The 23760-nt window shown below is 43.6% G+C and overlaps 1 protein-coding gene across 1 annotated transcript; it reads right to left on the minus strand.

The window, feature by feature from the left end:
* Positions 1-4941: 4941 nt before the first annotated feature.
* LOC141048846 (vitellogenin-A2-like) lies at positions 4942-17736 on the minus strand. The gene is made up of 35 exons (XM_073544918.1): positions 17601-17736; positions 16393-16413; positions 15083-15234; positions 14161-14412; positions 13908-14069; positions 13671-13819; positions 13416-13566; positions 13115-13272; positions 12807-12972; positions 12562-12687; positions 12109-12327; positions 11803-12026; positions 11545-11642; positions 11325-11449; positions 11093-11194; positions 10893-11012; positions 10627-10816; positions 10450-10543; positions 10183-10368; positions 9890-10037; positions 9589-9802; positions 9317-9489; positions 8679-9224; positions 8540-8584; positions 8364-8444; positions 8069-8281; positions 7840-7982; positions 7594-7732; positions 7367-7502; positions 7095-7281; positions 6782-6876; positions 5941-6038; positions 5583-5742; positions 5330-5485; positions 4942-5207 (listed from the first exon to the last, which is right to left on the minus strand). Exons 1-35 carry the CDS (start codon positions 17638-17640, stop codon positions 5092-5094), a joined length of 5385 nt encoding a protein of 1794 aa, XP_073401019.1. The 5' UTR covers positions 17641-17736; the 3' UTR covers positions 4942-5091.
* Between the last annotated feature and the right edge of the window lie 6024 nt (positions 17737-23760).

The raw sequence follows: 23760 nt of genomic DNA on the forward strand, positions 1-23760 counted from the left end.
CCGTGCGGTCTGCGTGCTCCTGGACATTAGGAACGCTCGTCTGAGCCTGACCTTAGTACCACGCAGCCTCAGAGACTCAGGGCGGCACGGTGGCTCAGTGGTTAGCGCTGCAGCCTTGCAGCGCTGGGGTCCTGGGTTCGTATCCCACCAAGGACAACATCTGCAAGGAGTTTGTATGTTCTCCCCGTGTTTGCGTGGGTTTCCTCCGGGTCCTCCGGTTTCCTCCCACATTCCAAAGACATACTGATAGGAAATTTAGATTGTGAGCCCCATCGGGGACAGTGATGCTAATGTGTGCAAACTGTAAAGCGCTGCGGAATATGTTTGCGCTATATAAAAATAAAGATTATTATTAGGTGAGACAGCGCCGGTGAGCGCTCGCCAAGCACAGAATACAAGGGCTGGATGTGGATGCAAAGTCTATGTGCAGACGGAGCTTTATGTGGAGAATTTGGCGTCCTCCACTAAAAAAAATATCAACTTGAAAGACTCTTCCAATTCATGTCCCTTATAGATCCGACTGCGCTCACATGTTCCCTCTTATCAGCATTTGGAGAGTTTTTGCAGCCTTCTGATTGGACAGCGTCTAGTTTGGAGAATTTTCCATCAGGATCCGCTCCACAGAAGTGACTTGTACAGAGAGGGACAGAGACGGGCAAATAGAGGCAGAGAGGGGCAGAGATGGACAGAGACGGGCAAAGGGAGGCAGAGAGAATGGGCAGAGACAGACAGATAGTGGCAGAGATGGACAGAGGGGCAGAGACTGGAAAAGGAAGGCAGAGAGAATGAGCAGAGACAGACAGAGAGGCGCAGAGATGGGCAAATGGAGACAGAGAGAATGGGCAGATAGTGGCAGAGAGGGGCTGAGACAGGCAAAGAGAGACAGAGAGAAAGGGCAGAGATAGACAGATAGTGGCAGAGATGGACAGAGAGGGGCAGAGACTGGAAAAGGGAGGCAGAGAGAATGAGCAGAGACAGACAGAGAGGCGCAGAGATGGGCAAATGGAGACAGAGAGAAAGGGCAGAGATGGACAGATAGTGACAGAGAGGGGCAGAGACAGGCAAAGAGAGACAGAGAGAAAGGGCAGAGATAGACAGATAGTGGCAGAGATGGACAGAGAGAGGCAGAGACTGGAAAAGGGAGGCAGAGAGAATGAGCAGAGACAGACAGAGAGGCGCAGAGATGGGCAAATGGAGACAGAGAGAATGGGCAGAGATAGACAGATAGTGACAGAGAGGGGCAGAGACAGGCAAAGAGAGACAGAGAGAAAGGGCAGAGATAGACAGATAGTGACAGAGAGGGGCAGAGACAGGCAAAGAGAGACAGAGAGAAAGGGCAGAGATAGACAGATAGTGGCAGAGATGGACAGAGAGGGGCAGAGACTGGAAAAGGGAGGCAGAGAGAATGAGCAGAGACAGAGAGGCGCAGAGATGGGCAAATGGAGACAGAGAGAATGGGCAGAGATAGACAGATAGTGACAGAGAGGGGGCAGAGACAGGCAAAGAAAGACAGAGAGAAAGGGCAGAGATAGACAGATAGTGGCAGAGATGGACAGAGAGGGGCAGAGACTGGAAAAGGGAGGCAGAGAGAATGAGCAGAGACAGAGAGGCGCAGAGATGGGCAAATGGAGACAGAGAGAAAGGGCAGAGATAGACAGATAGTGGCAGAGAGGGGCAGAGACTGGCAAAGTGAGGCAGAGAGAATGAGCAGAGACAGACAGAGAGAATGGATAGAGACAGGCAGAGAGGGGCAGAGATAGGCAAAGGGAGGCAGACAGAACTGGCAGAGAGAGACACAGAGAGACAAATGGGCAGAGATGGACAAAGAGGGGCACAGAAGGGCAAATAGGGGCAAAGAGAAGAGTCAGAGTCTGGTACAGAGGAGCAGACAGGGACAGAGATGAGAAACAAATGGGCAGAGAGGGACAGAAAGTGGAAGACCGGGTCAAAAAGAAGGGGAAGAGAGGGTCTCGCTCGGCTCCGTCTGGGGGGGACAACACATGATGTCAGCCTCACTCAGTGATAAGCCTCATAAACTGTCTCTTAGGTAGTGTCTGCCTTCGTTGCCTATAGCAACCAATCAGAGCGCAGCTTTCATTTTACCTCAGAAAGTTTGAGAATAGAAAACTTCGTTCTGATTGGTCACTATGGGCAACAAAGACGGATAAATCTGCCTAATTGTCTCCAGACGTCTCAAAATACACAAATTTGTCTATAGCTTTGGGACAATCCTTGTACTATGGGAGCAGCTGTTGAGAGTGAGGTATAATGTCAGGAGATGACAGCGCCCGTATAATCAGAGGCGGTAATCAGTCTGCTCAGTAAAGAAAGGCATGTGAGGGGACAGCCATGCGAGTAGGGATGTAAGGACTTGTCCTCCACCGATGTCTATGTGGCACCCCTGAGGGTTCCGTTGCCACAGAGGTACTGCACCTCCTCCTGAGGTGTGGTACCCCACCATCCAGGTAAGGTGGAGACTCCTGACCACACTCCAACACCTGCATCCCACACAACATAGTAGTGTAGCAAAGCACCTTTGGCGGCTCCCTGCTTGGAACACGAAGCGTGCTGGGAGGCGGGTGAAGCTTAGTCTGCACTAAAAGAGCGGGAAGAGGATAGGATTTGGTTAGTTAGTCACAGGAGTCTGACGAGGTCAGTCTGTGAAAGGAGATCCCCTGAGTGGGATGGAGGAAGGAAGTGCTGCAGCCGACCTCAGTGATCTGGGTCCACTGGCACAGTAAAGGAACATTGATAGAAAGCCTGACACTCCATAAGAAAGAAAGGATTAGTACGGAACGTGAGGACCAGGGTTAGAGGAGAACCCTTCCCAAGTTCTAAGCGCAAGGCCGGGGCCCGGTCCCCGAGGTTGTACGGATACTAATGGTCCTGCAGCAGACACCGGAGGAATAGAAGTAGTGACCACTTTATTCCCACACAAGACTTGGGGGCACAACAGCAACGTGTGTGAGCCGGGACTAGGTAGAAGGAGTCCCCGAAGCAGGCTACAGCTGTCTGCCGTACAAGTAGAGTTCATAGGAACATCTGACAGGAGGAACTCCAGTGTAACTCAGTACTGTGAGTACTTCACTCAAAGGCGCTATAAGAGGGAGACGTTCAGAAAAGGCGCTTATGTTGGTGGAATGTTGGAAAGGAGTACTTCATCTTGCCTGGAAGTTGGATGAGCTCCTGACCCAGAGGACACGGCACGGATGCGGGCACCTGTACTACAACAGACTGTGAGTAAAGCTTTGGAATTACATGCCCTGGTGTCCTCCACTTATTCCTGCTCCAGCCTGCCCGACACCGCTACATCCCTCCTGCGCCCGACACTACACCATCTAAGTGTCACCTCACCTACACTGCCCTGGGACTACAGCCCTGCCTGTGGAGGGCTATAACATCACTGCTGCACCCTACCATCTGTCCCAGAGGATCTGTCTGCAGCGTCGGCTTAACATTTGCCGAACACCACAGGATGCGTCACGAATCACTTATAACCTTTCACCACCATAAGCACACTGAAACAACCCCGTTTGCAATGGAGCCCCAGGGCCACGGACCGGGTCACTGCTGCCGTGACAACTCCCGTTGAGAAGATCAACCGGCCCGGTACCGAATACCCCACGGCCCTGGCGAGTGAGGGCGCTCCATCTACTCTACGCACGTACAGAGGGATGCAGCATAGTGATGAGCGTGTATACTCGTTTCTCGGGTTTTCTGAGCATGCTCGAATGATCTCCGAGTATTCTGGCGTGCTCTGAGAATTAGTTTGTGTCGAGCAGCTGCATGATTTGTGACTGCTAGACAGCCTGAATACATGTGAGGAATGCCTGTTTGTTAGAGAATGCAAATCATGCAGCTGCGGCGACACAAACTAAATCCCCGAGCACGCCAAAATACTCGGAGATCATCCGAGCATGCTCAGCATACCCGAGCAACGAGTATACTCACTCATCACTAATGCAAAAGCTTTCTGGCCTTTGTCAGCTCGGTGTTCTCCAAATCCGGGCCGTGCTAGTGAAGTAGACAGGACGTAGAGAGGCATCTGGTGATGGACTCATGTGTGGTGTTCGGCTTTACCGTGGGACATTATGGCCGCCTGGTGCCGCCTGGTCTCACTCTCCCACCACACGGACTAAAGCCTCATTCACATCTGACGTCCGTGGCCTGAGTACGGACCGCGGTGCACGGACTGTCCGCAGGTCTCCAACCCAAACTCCGCAGTCTCATGTCTGCTATGAGGCTGTGAAGTTTGTGGTCAGGAGACCCGTGGCCGGTCTGAAGATCGTGTCAGACATGTCTCACATGTGAACGTGGCTTTAGCCTGCGATGTACCTGTATTACTGATTCTAGAATGACTCTATGGGGCAATTTATCTTTACTCTAACAAAATAGAGCAAATGCCATATTTGCACCATAGTTTGGACTTTTTAATTTTTCCCCTGTTCATAGCACTTTTAAAAATGTGTGTAGAGGACCACGAATGGCCGAATACATTTACAATAATTTACACCAGAAAGTGGCGTATGTTATAGTGCAGGTCTCCGCCAGCCTATGGATAGTGTAGATTTGATTTTCTGGCATAACAAGAGATTCGCCTAATTTATTAAGTGCAATTTTAATAAATTCTCCCATTGTTTGACATTGAGCCCATTTATTAGTGCCAGCAACAGTGCCAGCAATATTATTCCCAGCTTATAATGCCCCCTATATCAGAAACAGCCTCCTATATCAGTGCCACCATCATCTGCGGTCCTGATGAGACCTCCTTCTCTGCTTGCCTCTTGTCAGCCCCTCACGCAACAGTCTCCAACATTTCTCCCGTGCTTCCCCTGTATCCTTGTATTTGCTACCCCAACCAGTCATTATCTATGTATATGACTATAAATGATTGTCATCCTTCACGAAAATCAGTGACAGAATGAGGAGCCACAAGTCAAATATTTTCGAATGCAAACTTTTATTGGGAATGAAGAAATACATTACAAAGTCTAGATTACTTCTTGGGGGTCACCCTGAAATGAAAATCATGTCTCTGTGAGGTCACAGATTATACAGAGAATTAAAGGATGGTGCTGGCGGGAGGCCGGATTAAGAGGAGCATGCCGTGTTTTCACATGAACAAGATGTGTGCGCTTCCACGAGTTCTGTGAAGTCTTCAGACTTGTCCAAGCTCACTTGTCCTTCAACCAGATCCAGAGTTGCTCCTAAAGGGAGGATGACATAGAAACCATAAACCATGGTAAAAAATGGCTCCCATGGGAATTACATGATCATTATTTGACAGTAAAGTCTCAAAATACTTTGCAAAGAGGAAAGTTACACTCACCAGCAGGCAGGCAGTGGAAACCAGTGGTTACTTCGGTGGTCTTAACTGGGGAGCATCCCTTGGCGCATCGTAAAACGGGATGGACTGAGTAACACTTAGCATTCTCACCATCGATTTCCTTCTCAAGTTTCACAAGAGACTGTTGAACATTGCAACCTTAAAGGAAGAGAAATTCTGTGTTAGGCCTTGTTTTGAATCTACCCAGAGGTACAACTCCGGATATCTGAGAACAGAGAAAAGCCGCCTAAATTACCTTCAGCACAAGTCTGGGCAGGAAGAATCCAAGAGTGAATATGGCTCATTTCATCCATGGCCACGGAGCCATCTGGTCTACGGAACTCCTGTACTGACTCGTCATCATTGCGGCCACATAAGCCACATGTCTGGCCCTTCATCCAGATGGATGGTACCACCTGCAAAACCATTCATTCGGTAAACTATTTAAAAATCACAATCTGGTCTTTCCTAGAACAATTTCCGATCCTCTGAACCTTTATGATGGGTTTTAATCCCATGACTGATGATCCATTTTTACCAGAACCTCACACACGGAAATCCTTATTATTCACAACACTATGGGCCACTCGGGAATACAATCATGCCAGAAGTACCTGGACATTGATTCCATCGTAGTCGATCTTCTGAATGCCATATTCTGGTGCTGAGACGGATAAACCATTTTCTGCTTTCAGAATCTCCACCACTGGCTCTAAAAGATTAAAATTGCATAATGTAAAGTTAGAGAGAACGGATTACATGTAAAATGTTTACTAATGACACGTCTTGTGATAAATATTTTCTCTTTTTTGTAATTGTAGATATTTAAATTTTTTTTTTTGTATATGATTATCAGGGCGACCCTCTTGTATGGGGTTCTGGTAATAGTATTTAGACATATGCTTTGCAGCAGCTACACGGACTACGGAAAACAATAGTCTGGAGATGTTCACTGACTTCGCGGTAGGAGTGGGTATGTGAGCTGTGTCATCCATAAACTTCTCCAGAAGAGTGTTGTAGACATGCTCTAAGATCTGTGCGGAGGTCACGGTGACGAGAGGAGCAAGTGAGTTGTGACACCACCTATTGGTTTCTGTGGGAGAGTGCTGTGGGCATGCCCTGTGACCTTTGCAGAGGTAACTGTGCAGGGAGTGGGATGATTAGGTAAGTCGGGAAATCATTTATTATTAATAGTGGATCCTCTGCTAGCTATCTGCAGGTGTTTCCTGTCAATGTAAAACATTGTAAAACAGGAAGTGTCAGCCTGGAATTAGGCTCCGTGCCCAAAGTCAAACAAGCAAAACTTCAGGATTTTTGAAGCATAGACGACATGGAAACTTTCAAAAACATCAGGAAAACCTATTAAAATTGACATTATCCTTTGATAATTTTCTGGCACATTCCCTTCAAAACTGCATCTTCCTTTCCATGGGCCTATAGTTTCCAATCACCTACCGGCCATTGACTTATATGGGAGCTGGCTTTCTGACAGGGGGACTCCGTTGAGGGTCATCTCTGGTGATTCAGATTTGTAGGACATTAAAATGTCACTGTCAGAGAACAAAATGGAGATGATTGTTAGTAATAGTCTATCATTTCTATAGAGTTTTCATTATAGGAAATCATCACCCCAGCGGCGCCTGATATCTCACCTTTTTCTTAGATTGTAAAGCAGAAGCTTTTCAAATTTACATTTAATCAAATTTCCTTTATTTCATAACTTCTAAAATTTGTAATTTGTTATTTGATTTCTTTGTGAGATACTCACTGGTGGCCAACTTTAATGTTCAAGTCCTTGTGTCCGGGAACATGCTTAGATTTCTTCACCATCACCATAAATTTCATCTCATCGCTGCAGTCGTGGGCTAGGATGTGGTAGCAGTTTTCAGGCATGGCATAAGCAAGGTCAATACCATTAAAGGTGGTCAGGCGGTTTTCCGTGGCCTTACATTCACCTGTAAATGTTACATTTATATGAAATAAAATGGCAGATTGTGAGGAATTGTATTTATCTTGCACGTTTTCTGTGCACCATCGAACCTTGCAAAGAGTCCAGGATCATCTGGGGAGCTTCAGCAATTAAGTTCCAAGTTGGGGCCTGGAGAATCTCACTTTGTGAAACGCGTCGAACTGGGACTGGCAGTGGGATTCTGAGCGCTGTGTAGAACATGGTCAACTGTAGCAAGGACATTAGAAAATATTGATTATTACCAAGTTCACTTTGTGAGATGGAATTCAATAGCATATAAGCTCATATCCCAATTTACCTTTGGCAGGTGGAGAATGACATCGGCGGTTCTTGAAGAACTGAGGGACAAGATGAGTTTTGCTTCACGTTGAGAATTCTTCTTGTATCTCTCAGAGGCTCCCAACAAGTACGCAACTCCTGGGATGAATTCTGAAACACTGATACAAATATTGACTCGTTAATCCCTAATATGCTACAAAACCATCTACCAAATGTCTAGACACATGATCAGAGCTCTCAATGTCATGGAGTGAAGAGAACTTACTATGTGGCGGCATACTTCAGTTTGGATGGTACTTTTGGCCAGTTTACTGTCACCTTTACTGCAGGTTGGTTACCCAAGTGTCCAGTTTGAGCTTTGGTTATAATCTTGTAATCCTGACAGTTCTGTCCCCACTTGAGACTGGCCTGAATTGGTAAAAATGTGGACACATTCAGTAGAATGGATTTAATACAGATATTTCAAGACTTTATCGACAAAGATGTTGGCTCACCTCAGCTTTATGAGAGCTCAGCACTGCAGCATTGACACACGCTCTCCACCGGCTTGCCTTGGTGAAATCCACAACATAGGCCTGGAGATGAGGTTTGGAGACGGAATCGTCGGCATAGACGATGAGTTGATATCCTTGACGAACGTTGTCATTTCTGACGGCGCGGACAGTGACGACCAATGCAGGGGGCTTGTTATCACCCAAAAATTTGTTCTACGAGCAGAAATAGCTATTATGTGATGCTCTATAAACTTCAGGCGAGTTTAGGTTTAGCACATGTGCCAAGAAGATCTACCTGGCGATTATGCTCAGGGCCACGGCTGATGCTTGAAGATGACGAGCTTGAGGATGAAGAGGACTGCTGCTTGCTGTCAGTCTGGAAAGATAATGGCTTGAGTCAGGACATCATCATAATTTTTAGAGATACTTTTAGAGGTGATCCACAAATGCATGAGAAAAGTGGTCACTTACTCTTTGTTCCCGTACTGGTCTGAAACGAAGGTTGTAAAAATGTCTCTGTATAGGAAAACGACACAAGTTTATTAATGGATATGGATGGAATAAATGGTCACAATATGTGTTCTCAAGCATATACTTATATATGCCATACCTTGCTTCTGGAGGATTCGCTGCTGCTGCTGCTGTCGCTGCTGCTACTGCTGCTCTTCTTTCCATGTTGTTGTTGCTGTGCTCGATCATGCTGCTGTTGCCTGTCCTTGTCATGCCTTCTATAGCTGCTGCTGCTACTACTACTGCTGCTGCTGCTACTGCTGCTACTACTACTGCTGCTGCTGTCCTTTATAGGTCTTCCCATTCTGCTGCTACTGCTGCTGGAACTGCTGCTGCTGCTGCTAGAGCTGAATTTCTTATAATGGCCTCTCTTTGTTTCATCTTCCTCATGTTTGTGCGCTTGGCCATGTCTCCTGCTGCTACTGCTGCTGCTTGACTGACTGCTAGAGCTTTGAGGCTTGTGACCATGTTGTTGGCTTCTAGCTCTATGACCATGGGATGAAGAAGAAGATGAAGATGATGACGAGCTTGAGGATGATAATGCACGGACCAAGTCGGTCTCAGTACCATCTGCAGCAGGTGTATGCTTTCTGTTCTGCTTTGCCTTCTGCTTTCTGGCTTTTTGGGCCAAGCTCTGGTTCCTTGCCTGTAGGAAAAAAAGAAAGAGTATAATTTCAACTAAACTATTACATAAGCTCATGAAAACCAGCAATATAATATGGGTTAATTGACACCTACTGCAATTTGCTCATCGATGCCAAGAATGGTTCTCAGTCTCCTATGGATCTCAGATTCCTCCATTTGTTCACCTTCCTTCTCCTCGACATCAATCAAGGCAATGACCTTTGATGCTGCTTTGGGTCCAGCTGTGAGCTCAATTTGGATCTTTTCAATAGAGGCATCAGTGTGGGCTGTAAATGTGCACAGATGAGAGGTCAAACAACCTTAATCCAATGAAAGATAGACTGCAAGGAGTCAACAGTCCTGTAACCATGATCGATCTGACTAACCTGGTTTTATTGTGATTTTGGTGTCCAGATCTCCCACCATATAATAAAGGATTGAGTTTTTGCGTGCTGCAGCTGTCAAAAATTGGTTCTCAAGACAAACTTGTACAGGAACTTGGGAGATCTTCAAACATTTCTTGAATGCCCGGGAAGAATATTGGCGATGGGCAGATGCAAGACTCATGTATTTCTTGGGTCCAGTTTCTGAGGAGGCCTCCTGTAAAAGAGAATAAGATGAGATTGATCACAGTGATCAGTAGAAATATGGCTCTTCTTCAGGGCTATAGAAATTATTAGTTGTTACCATCATGCTTGCTCCTTCAGCTGAAGTCCTGCCTGTAGACTCAAAGCGTTTCTGGTAGATGCTTTGACTGACTGCTCTTGGCACCAATGGTGTCTTCTTAGCGGCATCCAAGTCCTCAGCATTTCTAGAGACGGCGTAAGTATGTGCACTATACAAAATTGAAGAAAAGGGTTATTTGTTACTGTCTTGGAATCAACAAATTTTTTTTGAGACATTCGGTTAGCAGCTCGGGATGTTTCTAGTTTTCGTTGGATTTATTTACACAGGCTTGTGAAATATTGGCCAAAATGTACCTTATGCGAAGTAAGTCATCCTCTTGTTGGCAGGGTTGTGCTTCAAATTTAATGTTCTTTTCTTTCAAATCCACACGTGCTGTGAATTTCGCTGGGATGTTTGTGAGCACCTTGCCATGAAATTCAATTCCGCTCTGGATTAAGGGGGTGTTGATTCCCATTGTTGATACACCATGGATTAACAGACTGCAGTTATAACAGACAAGACATTATTAGAAGGTTAACTGACAAAAATCGCTGATCATCCTGATTGAAGTTGGATCTCACCTGGGGTTGACATCTGCATTGATCTGCAACTGAGATTCCAGCAACTGAGCGATACTGAAGTCCGGTGTGTAAGCTGGGGTCATCTTGACGTCAACTGTAGTGAGGAATGGATATTCTGATCAATATCATACTCATAAAGGATATGACACAGGAAAGAACTCAATCACATTGACATACTGTTCACAGGGGCGTGGGCCACAGCGGTAGAGTACCAACTGAACTCCATTGGAAAACCAACAGTAGTTGGGGTGATGTGACGAGCTTCAAATGCCACAATAGCCTTGGCGTATTGTCCAACCAGACCATTCAGAAGCTTGTTAAGGATGCTCTTGATGGCAGCATGTCTTTCAATTGGCTCATTCAGTGCCTGAAATAATCCAATTGTATAAGCTACGACTGACATATGCACAAAATTATATACACTCGTTGTACGTTCTTCTTACCCGGGTCAGAGTTTGAAGAGTCTCTTTGTTGATTTCAGTGAAGGAAAGTTCTTGACCGATTGCTTTGATGTATCCAGACAGAAGTGGAGCCTGAGATGGTTGAGACCTGAATCCCTTCAGCTGCCAAGAAAATTAAAGTTACAGCCTCTATTGCACGCAAAGACATATAGACAACATCAAGGAAAGACAAAAACACTCACCATTTTCACAATCTGGTAGATCTTCTTCTTCATTGGGAAATCACGGAACTGGGCATCTTGCTTTCTCAGGATCTGCTCAATTCCTTCTCCTCGGATACCAACCTTTAAAAAAACAACAACAACAAAATCTTTATCTCCTTGACATATATAATGGTGAACTGAAAAGAGGAAAAGGGCATCAATGGCACTGTGGCATCTCTATTTTGTGTCAATCTTTTGGTGACTCTCGTACCTCCATAACGTCAGTCTCTGCTCCACCAACATAGGCTTTCAATTTGAACATAAGGAACACGGGGAACATGGTACTGGCACTATTCATCACGTACAATTTAGCTGCGGCTCCACTCATCAAAGAGTCTACAAGATTAAAAAAAACACAAAAAAACAATTTAGTTTCATGATATACTATCATATAAACTGATACGATAACATAACTCCTTCCATAGACTCACATTTGAAGGCGTCCAGACGAATGACCTTGCTGTAGCGATAGCCCAGACTATCAATGCTTGGGTTGAACAGTTTGAGGGCAACATTGCAGGCAGCAGCCCTAGAAGATAATAGGCATCGGTCTATGGATTAGGACCTCATGAATTAATATACTGGCAGGCCTTTTGAAGCGCAACTCAAATAATTTTGTCCATCATATTGTTTTCAGCACAGCTCTTAAAAGGGCTTGAGTTATAATCATATGTGGGCGCTATACTCACAGGGGCTCCAGTTGGGGTACACTGCTCTTGGCCAAAGCTTTGAGTTGGGAGTAGACGAAACTGGCAATCTGGAGGTTAGCCTTGCTCTCTCTAACGGCGATATTTGCAATATTGGCAATCATGGCGAGGTTGGGTTTTGTCTCAAATAAGGACAGAACAGCGACCATTCTCACTTCAGTCCGGGCCTCACGGTTCATGTAGACTTTCATAAGGATTTCTTGAACCTAGAATGCATATGCCAGTCATGTTATTATTCAAATATGCCTAAAAAATGAGTACATTAAGAATTCTATGAAGCTATCTTACTCTATGGGGTTCCAGCTTGGCAATATTCCTTAAAGCCATGACGGCGTCAACCTTAATTCTGACTGGAAGTTGGGAGGCACTGGAAGAAAATCCTGGCAGGAATTTCTGAATACGTTTTAAGGATTCTGGCCGACCAGCGTTACCCAGGGCTTTCAATGCCAGAGCCATATCTTCTTCATGGACCTTGCTTAGTGATTCTGCTGCCAAATCTTGGATAGGCTATAAAAGAAAAAAAGTACAAAAGTCAGGATATCCTAAAAAGTAGATTTATAGGAGGTCTGTATGTCCGCCTCGCATGATGGTGGTCACCCTCACTAGGTGTAGACCTGAGGTCTGCCATGGATAGCCTACCTTCTTGCGAAAAACACCCTACAAAGTGTTTTCCGCCTTTGCATGCAGACCTCAGTAGTTATAATCAATTGAGCATCTCCATCACATGCAGCAATAACTCACCTCGAGAACTGAATCTGGACAAGTACTGAGACGGTTGCAGTATTTCTTTACCATTGAACCATATCCAAGTATTGCAACTTTGAACAATGAGGGGCTTTTCTCAATTTTGGAGTCCTTGATGATATCCTACAGCAAGAAGAATGTGAAAGTTTGACTAATTTATGTAATTAAAGTATTGAATAAACTGATATCAGAATGCGCATTATATTAGTGATATAATAGTAGGTAACAAGGTAAATACGTACTTGAGCAATCTGCAATGACCGCTGGCTGGCTCTGCTAAAGTGCATTGCTAAGGGAATCAATTTGAGGGCTTCTGCAGTTGTCAGATCTCCACTGTGAATAATCTGGTAGACCACCTTCAGGCTGTCTGCTGTGGCAGCCATAGGAAGAGCTTGTAGGATCCAGGGTCTAGGAAAACGAGATACGATGTTCATTGTCCAACAGGATATATCAGTTTATATAGGAATTCATGACCTCATAGTTTATTGATGACTCCTATCAGGTTTTCTGCAGTTTGACATCAAATCCAGCAGGATATAAAATCACTAACCTGTATCTTGGTTTTTCAGCAAACTGCTTCCAAATGGTCTGTATGATGTCAGGGGTGGCATGACGCAAAAGCTGAACCAGTTGCATGAACTTTATGGAGACATCCTTATGGAGTTTCTGCTGGTTGTTCTGTACTATGTGCTGAAGAATTTCTACGATCTGATGGGAGACAAAAAGAACAATTGATGAATAGAATGCACTTGTGATATCGTTGTGGTGGGTTACATTGCTGAATGTAATGAATGACTGCTGAGAATAAAGCCTCCATATATCTAGAACCTGTATGTGTGCCCTGCTCCTACCTGCGCCTCAAGGCTCTTAGTCTTGATTAGAACAAATGGAATTTGGTATATTTCATCTCCAAAGTTGTAATGGAGATTTCCACGGTTCTGGAGCTGAAGTTGAGGGGTGCTCTGTTGGCTGCTCTTGGTTCCTGCCCAGGTGAGAATTTGCCTAAAAGTAAAATGTTTCAAATAAAAATAAAGCTTATCCATCAAATATTCTCTAGTTTTCCTATGTACATCATGAGTTTAGTTGGATTGGAAGAACTTCCTTACTTGGCTTCCATTACGGCACCACCTTGACGTTCTTGGAATGGAGAATAGTGGATGATCTGCTCGGAAGTAACCTGGGTGATAACAGTATTGTGTTCCCGGTTCTTCATCTTGTAGGTGTAAGTTGCAGCATCACGAATGTTCCTGTGCATCTATAGACAATTACAAGTGGAACAGACAATGAGCAAGTGATAAAAGCCTGATGTTCTAAAGCCTGTTGAGATTTCACAAGGAGCGTACCTTCTTGCAGGTGATGCATTCTTCCATGAAGGCCATGCCAATATCTTTTGATACTTTTTCTTGGCAGTTATTGAAATCGATGGATTTCACAACAACCAGTTGATCTCCTTTCTTGTCTTCTTGGATTACATATCTTGTATGGCAAACACCGGCAATGCTTGTCTACGGCAAGGAAAGAAATGAGTGGTGAGTACCCAACATAAGAAAGTACGAGGTATGGATTACAGCAGAGTACGATAGGACATCCACTTACCTCTTGCATGTCGTATACATTCTGGGTCCTCTTGATGATGACCTGGAACAAGCTGAGGATTCCTTTGTAAAGGTTGACTATGGTTTCGGAAACATCATTAGAAGCATAAACGTTTCCAATTCTTCCGCTGTGGTACTCAAACTTGATGGGTTTACTGAGCTGCTCAGCAACAACCTGGGTCAACTTAGAGGAACGAGTGAATGGGTCTTTAGGCCACGCACCATTCATTTCTTTGATGGTTAGAGACTGGGCCTAAAATGAAAATAGAATTATCAAAATATAAGAAACAATTTCTGCACTCATTTCAGCCTCACCTGTTAATATTCACTTTGTGGCTTAGCTGTAGAGCAACAAATTGTAGACCACTGACCTAAGCCATTGGTGATTTCACCAATGGGCTGCCTCCGATAAGCACTGAAAATCTAGGAGGATTTTAGGGTATTTCTCCTCCTGAAGGATAAATACTTTGGACCAGCTGGGTTTTCCCTGACTTAATACATTATTTTTCTCCATGTATGATCAGTTGTACTATCCATTAGTCTAAAATCTACACCCAACTAGTTACTTATTCATAGTTACCCTGACCCACTGATTAAAGAGGTTTTCCATGACTTCCATATTAATGATCTATCATAGTTCATCAATTTCAGATTGGTGGTCCGATTCCCTTCACCTGATGATCAGCTGATTGGAGGTGCTGCAGTCCAATTGTCACCAAGGCTAAATGGTACCAACCACAAAGAACTGTAGTACCATATGCAACCACTACAAGGCAAATGGTGCTGTGAATTATAAACAAAGACGAGGAAACAGGAAACCGATCGGCGGGATCAATCAGCTGATCAGACATCAGATCCCCACTAATCTGCTATTGATGGATTACAGTTTGAACGCATAAGAGAAGGTTTGCATCTTTCTTTACCTTTAATAAGTACATCCTCTGGGAATAAGGAATGATCTCAAGCTTGCAGGCGATATTAATTCCAGCTCGTACAAAATCATTTTCAGGAAGTCCGGTCATAACAAAGGCCTCATAGTCAAAAATTGTGATTTTGTTCTGGCTGAACGAAGGATCTGAGACATGAAAAGTTGAGAATCTGGTAAAATATACAATAAATCATTGGGCTCTTGGAGAGGGTCGCATTGTTTTATGATGCTAATGATGACATGTAATCTGTGTATGAATCCGGCGGCAAACTTATATGTTCCTGCAGTGCCTCCACAGGGGGTATTAGGTAGTACACATTGAAATCAATAGATTGTCTGTATGGGTCCTCCAGAGAGAGATGATCTCTATGGCTAATATGAGAGGCACCTGAATATGAAATACACTTGTTTTCCCCATAATTATCTAATAGATAATTGGAAATTGGGTTTTGTAAACTGTATCCCTTTAATGTGGCCAGAGGGTCATGAGTTTACATTGATGAGGATGATGTGTGTGTTTGTAGAGTAGAGCAGTTATGCAAAGCAAGGATAGTCCACAACTTGTACATCTCTGATGACCAGAGATTCTACTCGTAGAATATCCTCATAAAATATAAATGAAATACAAATTACATCATAAAAATATATATGTAAAAAAATAAAAACTGCCATCACTGTGATTACTGCAGGTGACACCGCGAATGAGCGGCTCAAAAGCTAAAATATATTTATAGGAGATATAAATACAATAATCAGAATAATGAATATTCCGCTCAATAGACTATAACATAAATATGATATAAGAACGTCTCATCGTCACTGTAGAACAGATCATTGCACTAGTGTTATAGTCCATCATCTTTAGGATTTAATTATTTCTCTTACAAAGTTTTCTTAAATGGAATCTATCAGAGGTTTTCGCTACGTAATCTGAGAACAGCATGATGTAGGATCTGAGACCCTGGTTCCAGATCCTGGGGCTGCTTGCTACAGTTTTGATACAATACCTGTTTTTTTCTGCTGTAGACTTAGCAGTGCTCGGAATGCTGAGCTGTGTATAACCCCGCCCACACCAGTGATTGGCTGCTTCCTGTTTACATTGTGAGCATGTTGCCAATCAGTGGTAGGGGCGGGGCTACACTGATTAGCTGGACCCTAGTAAGTGACACATAGCTGGAATCAGGAACTTAGCCCCCACATCTTGCTACTCTCAGATTAAAAAGCAAAAACCTGGTGACCGATTCCATACAAAACACAATCTGGATAGATAGATAATATTAACCACATCTGTAGTGTTCATCTTACCTAAATAGGCATTGTCTGCGCCTGTGGAGAAAAGAGAAGAGATGTTATCTAACATGGAGAAAATGGGAATGTGACTGTATATACAAATATATGTGTGTATATAGGGACCCCATATATATATATACACTTGTATACACCAGTGATTAATATACTTATAATAAAAAGTTCACAGATGTTGTACTTTATGGGGAGAATGTTCTAGGGTTTTTGCAGAAGTTTTTTAACCATCACAAAAAATCACAAATGTTGAAACTTTTTGATATTTTAAGCCTCTCTTGCCCCCTTCGGAATAGTGGGTGATAAAGTGGGCGTGGTTAGCTATGTAAATGAGCTGAAGAACAGGTTTATAAATTGCAACTGAAAAAAAAAGTCACTAAATAAAGTGTTAATCTTACTCCAGTAACGGAGATGGAAAAGAAACTGAAGAAATGTTTAACAAGACGTTTTATATTTAAAGATTAGAGTTGAGTGACTTTGGTCGGATCGGGTTTCATGAAACCAAATTCGTTTCAGATGAAACTGGTCCGACTAGGGCAAAAAAAGTCAGAGTTTCATCCGAAACCTGACCCCAATGCAAGTGAATGGGAAATAAAAGTCGGCATTGAGCAGATGACGTTCATCCACTCAATGCTGACTTATATTCCCCATTGACTTGCATTGGGGTCGGGTTTCGGATGAAACTCTGACTTTTTTTGCCCTAGTCGGACCAGTTTCATCTGAAACGAATTTTGTTTCATGAAACCCGATCCGACCAAAGTCACTCAACTCTATTAAAGATGTGTCACAATGAATAAATATCACGCAACACACGAAAAGTCTATCATGATAGATAGATAATAGATAGATAACAGATGATAGATAGATAGATAGATAATAGCTAGATAGATAATAGATAGATAATAGATAAATAGGTAGATAGATGATAGACAGATAGATAACAGATGATAGATAGATAATAGATAGATAAATAGATAGATGATAGATAAATAGATAGATAGATGATAGACAGATAGACAGATAACAGAAAATAGATAGATAATAGATGATAGATAGATAATAGATGGATAATAGATAAATAGATATATGATAGACAGATAGATAGATAACAGATGATAGATAGATAGATAGATAATAGATGATAGATAGATAATAGATGATAGATAGATGATAGATAATAGATAGATATTCGTTTCGGAGCTGCCACTCACCCGCCAGTGCGAGCACTAGTGCTAGGATGATTCCCCTCATGATGATGGTGAATGTCGGACTGCGGAGCGTCCAGCGTACTTATAGTGCTCCCCGGGTGCACGTCACGCCTTGGACACATCACCCCTGGCATCGACTCGGGTCCTTATCAGTTTTGGCCGGAGGATCTTCCATCAACCATTAACCTCAGAACTTTTGGTAATTCTGGATTTTCTCTTCTCGGGGGATTGATGATCTCCTGTCGCCCCGGGTCTGTGTTACCATGTGGAGATATTTCGTGGTTATACTTTGTATCACTTCTTCTTTACTCTTGGCTCAGTTCCAGGTTGTGGATTGGGTCCAGGTGGTGTGGACTTTGGCGCGGTCACCATGACCAGCCTCTGGTCACATGAACTCCACAGTCATCAGATGTTCTCTGGAGACTGTTTCTGTCATGTTGGGGTCCATATTTCTGTAGTGCTGTCTGTATGATCGAGGGGCATCTACTGTGAGGACCCTAAATCTATAATATGGTTCTGAAAATGTAAGATGTCGCTCCGGGGCCCTAGTCCAAAATGTGAAGCAGACTATTAGACCCCTCGATCACCAGAGCTCATACACGACCACTATCTCTATAGCTACACACAGGGGCACCTCTGTCAGAAGATCTTGTCTGTGTTCCCATAGAAAATAAAGAAAAATGGGGACAGATTGGGGGCAGCAGCAACAGTGAATACCACCAGTGCTTATCCCAGCTGTGGATTTTGGGGTCCCTGCTGTCCCAGGATCAGAATTGTAAACTGTAGTTTCACCGTCCCTATCCCTAAACTTTATGGCAGTTTGGCCACTTCTTTGGTTGTCTGCTCTACTGCCCTGGCTCAGTGGCTAAGAGCACTCAGCGAATGTGAAGATGCAGGAGATCTACACAGACGTTTCGGGGGCAGCAGGGGTCTAGAAATGCCTCACAGGGGAAAGTATCAGGTATTCAGCGTCAAGTGTGGGATCATGGCAGCCTCAGGCACTTTACAAGTGGCGGTGACAGTAACTGTGAATTGTGCGCACCAGGATGATGCCAAGGAACATGGTTTAACTCTTTACTGAGAATTGTTTTAGTTTTTTTCAAAAAGTGTAGTTCATTGTATTTTTTTGGCCTTGTAATTTTAACTTTCATCATCAAACATTTTTTTGCCCCCTTTCTGGGGGATAATTTCTGGGAGATATTTTGGAATAACTCTGCAGCCCCTTCATGAATTGCCCCATAAGCAATGAATAGGCAGCTCATGGGCAGATCTGCTCCGCTCAGGAAGGGGCTGCTGATCCACTATCATGGAATCAGTGGGGGTCTGAGCGGTCAGACCCCAATGCCCAGCGATCAGTAATTTATCACCAAACCCCTGGAAATCCTCTAATTGGGGATAGACTGATTTTATGGGAACAACTCTCTAATCTATTGTCATATTTCAATTGATGTTCTGCAGCAGCTGAGGTACGGAGCTTCATGGGGCATAAATCTACACCTGTGTGACTGGAGCCCTATGGGAGTCTCATCTGTGTGCATTTATAGCACCAGGCAGTCGCCCTCCAAGATGGTCGTTTCATCAGTATGCTGCACTGTGCTGCCCCCCGTCTTTATCATAGGGTCCGGCTGGTGCACTGTCATTGTAGACCAGTGTTGGAGGGTACGGCTGCCTTTTTCTCTCTGATGCTTTATTTTTAAATTTAGGTTCTTTATCATTAACTTTACATAGAACTGTACAATACTCATCACAGCTGCTGAAGAACCTCTTCTAAGATGAAAGGGATCACTACATGTCGATTAGTGGTCGTCACAGGAGAAATAACTTTGTAGAAAAGCGCCAGACTGCTCCTGCAGGAGCGGACAGAGTTCAGCTCTTGACTGGCAGCACCGCTGCTTGTTGGAGAACGGTTTTGGGGCTTTAACCTAAAGAGGGCAGAGTTAGGCCGTGTTCTCCAGTGTGAACGCGCTGCGTATTTCCGCAGGGGTCCGCGCCTAAATACATAACAGCAATCACTCGGATTATTCTGCTTTTGTTGCTCTTTTTTATGCAGTTCCCCCTTTTTTTGCTGTTGCTGAAAATTGGAAGCTGTGTTTCTTAATGTGTGTTTAATGCTGGGGATTCTCCATTTACATCCCCCTGCTGGGCTTTACATGCATTTCTTTAGATTCCCCATAGAAGCCTATAGGGAAAAAGAACCAAACTGCGCAGTGCTCAGAAGCGTCCTTACCCGCACGGTGGGGGCAGTCTGCATGAAGACACATCCACTTGTGAAATGCTGGTATATACACCCCCGTATACCAGTGTTATATATTATATACATCCCCCATATACCAGTGTTATATATTCATCCCCCGTATACCAGTGTTATATACAATATACACCCCTTTATACCAATGTTATAGATACACCCCCCGTATACCGGTGTTATATATACACCCCCGTATACCGGTGTTATATATTCATCCCCCGTATACCAGTGTTATAGGTACACCCCCATATACCAGTGTTATAGGTACACCCCCGTATACCAGTGTTATATATTATATACATCCCCCGTATACCGGTGTTATAGATACACCCCCGTATACCAGTGTTATATATTATATACATCCCCCGTATACCGGTGTTATAGATACACCCCCGTATACCAGTGTTATATATACAATATACACCCCTTTATACCAATGATATAGATTCACCCCCATATACCAGTGTTATATATACACCCCGTATACCGGTGTTATATATACATCCCCCGTATACCGGTGTTATATATACACCCCCGTATACCGGTGTTATAGGTACACCCCCATATACCAGTGTTATAGGTACACCCCCGTATACCAGTGTTATACAGTCATATGTTAAAGTTTGGGCACCCCTATTAATGTTAACCTTTTTTCTTTATAACAATTTTGGTTTTTGCAACAGCTATTTCAGTTTCATATATCTAATAACTGATGGACTCAGTTATATTTCTGGATTCAAATGAGGTTTATGGTACTAACAGAAAATGTGCAATCTGCATTTAAACAAAATTTGACCGGTGCAAAAGTATGGGCACCTCAACATAAAAGTGACATTAATATTTCGTAGATCCTCCTTTTGCAAAAATAACAGCCTCTAGTCGCTTTCTGTAGCTATTAATGAGTTCCTGGATCCTGGATGAAGGTATTTGTGACCATTCCTGTTTACAAAACAATTCCAGTTCAGTTAAGTTTGATGGTCGCCGAGCATGGACAGCCTGCTTCAAATCATCCCACAGATGTTCAATGATATTCAGGTCTGGGGACTGGGATGGCCATTCCAGAACATTGTAATTGTTCCTCTGCATGAATGCCTGAGTAGATTTGGAGCAGTGTTTTGGATCATTGTCTTCCTGAAATATCCATCCCCTGCGTAACTTCAACTTCGTCACTGATTCTTGCACATTATTGTCAAGAATCTGCTGATACTGAGTTGAATCCATGCGACCCTCAACTTTAACAAGATTCCAGGTGCCGGCATTGGCCACACAGCCCCAAAGCATGATGGAACTTCCACCAAATTTTACTGTGCGTAGCAAGTGTTTTTCTTGGAATGCTGTGTTTTTTAGCCTCCATGCATAACGCCTTTTTGTATGACCAAACAACTCAATCTTTGTTTCATCAGTCCACAGGACCTTCTTCCAAAATGTAACTGGCTTGTCCAAATGTGCTTTTGCAGACCTCAGGCGACTGTTTGTGGCGTGCTTGCAGAAACGGCTTCTTTCGCATCACTCTCCCATACAGCTTCTCCTTGTGCAAAGTGCGCTGTATTGTTGACCGATGCACAGTGACACCATCTGCAGCAAGATGAGGCTGCAGGTCTTTGGAGGTGGTCTGTGGATGGTCCTTGACTGTTCTCACCATTCTTCTTCTTTGCCTTTCTGATATTTTTCTTGGCCTGCCACTTCTGGGCTTAACAAGAACTGTACCTGTGTTCTTCCATTTCCTTACTATGTTCCTCACAGTGGAAACTGACAGGTTAAATCTCTGAGACAACTTTTTGTATCCTTCCCCTGAAAAGCTATGTTGAATAATCTTTGTTTTCAGATCCTTTGAGAGTTGTTTTGAGGAGCCCATGATGCCACTCTTCATAGGAGAATCAAATAGGAGAACTACTTGCAAGTGGCCACCTTAAATACTTTTTCTCATGATTTGATACACCTGGCTATGAAGTTCAAAGCTCAATGAGGTTACAAAACCAATTTAGTGCTTCAGGAAGTCAGTAAAAAGTAGTTAGGTGTGTTCAAATCAAGAAAATGATAAGGGTGCCCATACTTTTGCACCGGTCAAATTTTGTTTAAATGCAGATTGCACATTTTCTGTTAGTACAATAAACCTCATTTGAATCCAGAAATATAACTGAGTCCATCAGTTATTAGATATATGAAACTGAAATAGCTGTTGCAAAAACCAAAATTGTTATAAAGAAAAAACGTTAACATTAATAGGGGTGCCCAAACTTTGACATATGACTGTATATACAATATACACCCCTTTATACCAATGTTATAGATACACCCCCCGTATACCGGTGTTATATATACACCCCCGTATACCGGTGTTATAGGTACACCCCCGTATACCAGTGTTATATATTATATACATCCCCCATATACCGGTGTTATATATACATCCCCCGTATACCGGTGTTATATATACACCCCCGTATACCGGTGTAATGTATTCATCCCCCGTATACCATTGTTATAGGTACACCCCCGTATACCAGTGTTATATATACAATATACACCCCTTTATACCAATGTTATAGATACACCCCCCGTATACCGGTGTTATATATACACCCCCGTATACCGGTGTTATAGGTACACCCCCGTATACCAGTGTTATATATTATATACATCCCCCATATACCGGTGTTATATATACATCCCCCGTATACCGGTGTTATATATACACCCCCGTATACCGGTGTTATATATTCATCCCCCGTATACCGGTGTTATAGGTACACCCCCGTATACCAGTGTTATAGGTACACCCCCGTATACCAGTGTTATATATACAATATACACCCCTTTATACCAATGTTATAGATACACCCCCCGTATACCGGTGTTATATATACACCCCCGTATACCGGTGTTATAGGTACACCCCCGTATACCAGTGTTATATATTATATACATCCCCCATATACCGGTGTTATATATACATCCCCCGTATACCGGTGTTATATATACACCCCCGTATACCGGTGTTATATATTCATCCCCCGTATACCGGTGTTATAGGTACACCCCCGTATACCAGTGTTATAGGTACACCCCCGTATACCAGTGTTATATATACAATATACACCCCTTTATACCAATGTTATAGATACACCCCCCGTATACCGGTGTTTTATATACAAGGGGCTGCTGATCAGTCTTTGGCTTTGTGATCTTTTTTGTCTCTATGGTAACGAACATTACATCACATGAAAGCTTTATGTGTGTAATATATGTTTTCACAATGTTGTGTTTTGTCTTATGGCAGCAGTGTCCTACGCATGCGGGAAAACAAAATGGCGGAGTCTAATGCGATATTCACAGCAAATGAGAGCAGAGGAGGGATAACGTTCTTGTTTCTGCAAGGAAAGTCCGCGAAGGATATTCATGGTGACATGTCGCAGACATTGGGGGATCAATGCCCTTCATATTCTAGAGTTACGATCTGGGTTGTCAAATTTATAACGAGCCACTCCAGCACCAACGATGAGGAGCGTCCTGGACGACCGAGAGTGGTGGTTGTTCCGGAGATCGTCGATGCCGTGCACAACCTCATACTGGAGAATCGGCGAGTTTCAGCTAAAACAACAGCGGACATCATGGGGATTTCCCGTGAACGTGTCTGTGTAATTATCCATGAACATTTGGACATGAAGAAGTGATCTGCAGCCTGGCTCCCCAAATGTATGAGAACAGATCAGAAAAATCATGCGAGTGAAAACTTCCCGGTCCATTTGTCAGCATTTCCAGACTGATAAGAACTTCCTGGATCGACTGGTCACTATGGATGAGACCTGGATTTATTTGTATGACTCTGAAACCAAGGAGCAGTCAAACGAGTGGAGGCACAGAGGTTCTCCTCATCCAAAGAGGTTCAGGGTGCAAAAATCAGCCATTAACATG

This window comes from Dendrobates tinctorius, unplaced genomic scaffold, assembly GCF_039654945.1.
Source record: "Dendrobates tinctorius isolate UK_male_01 unplaced genomic scaffold, ASM3965494v1 ptg000138l, whole genome shotgun sequence".
In the NCBI taxonomy this organism is placed as follows: Eukaryota; Metazoa; Chordata; class Amphibia; order Anura; family Dendrobatidae; genus Dendrobates; species Dendrobates tinctorius.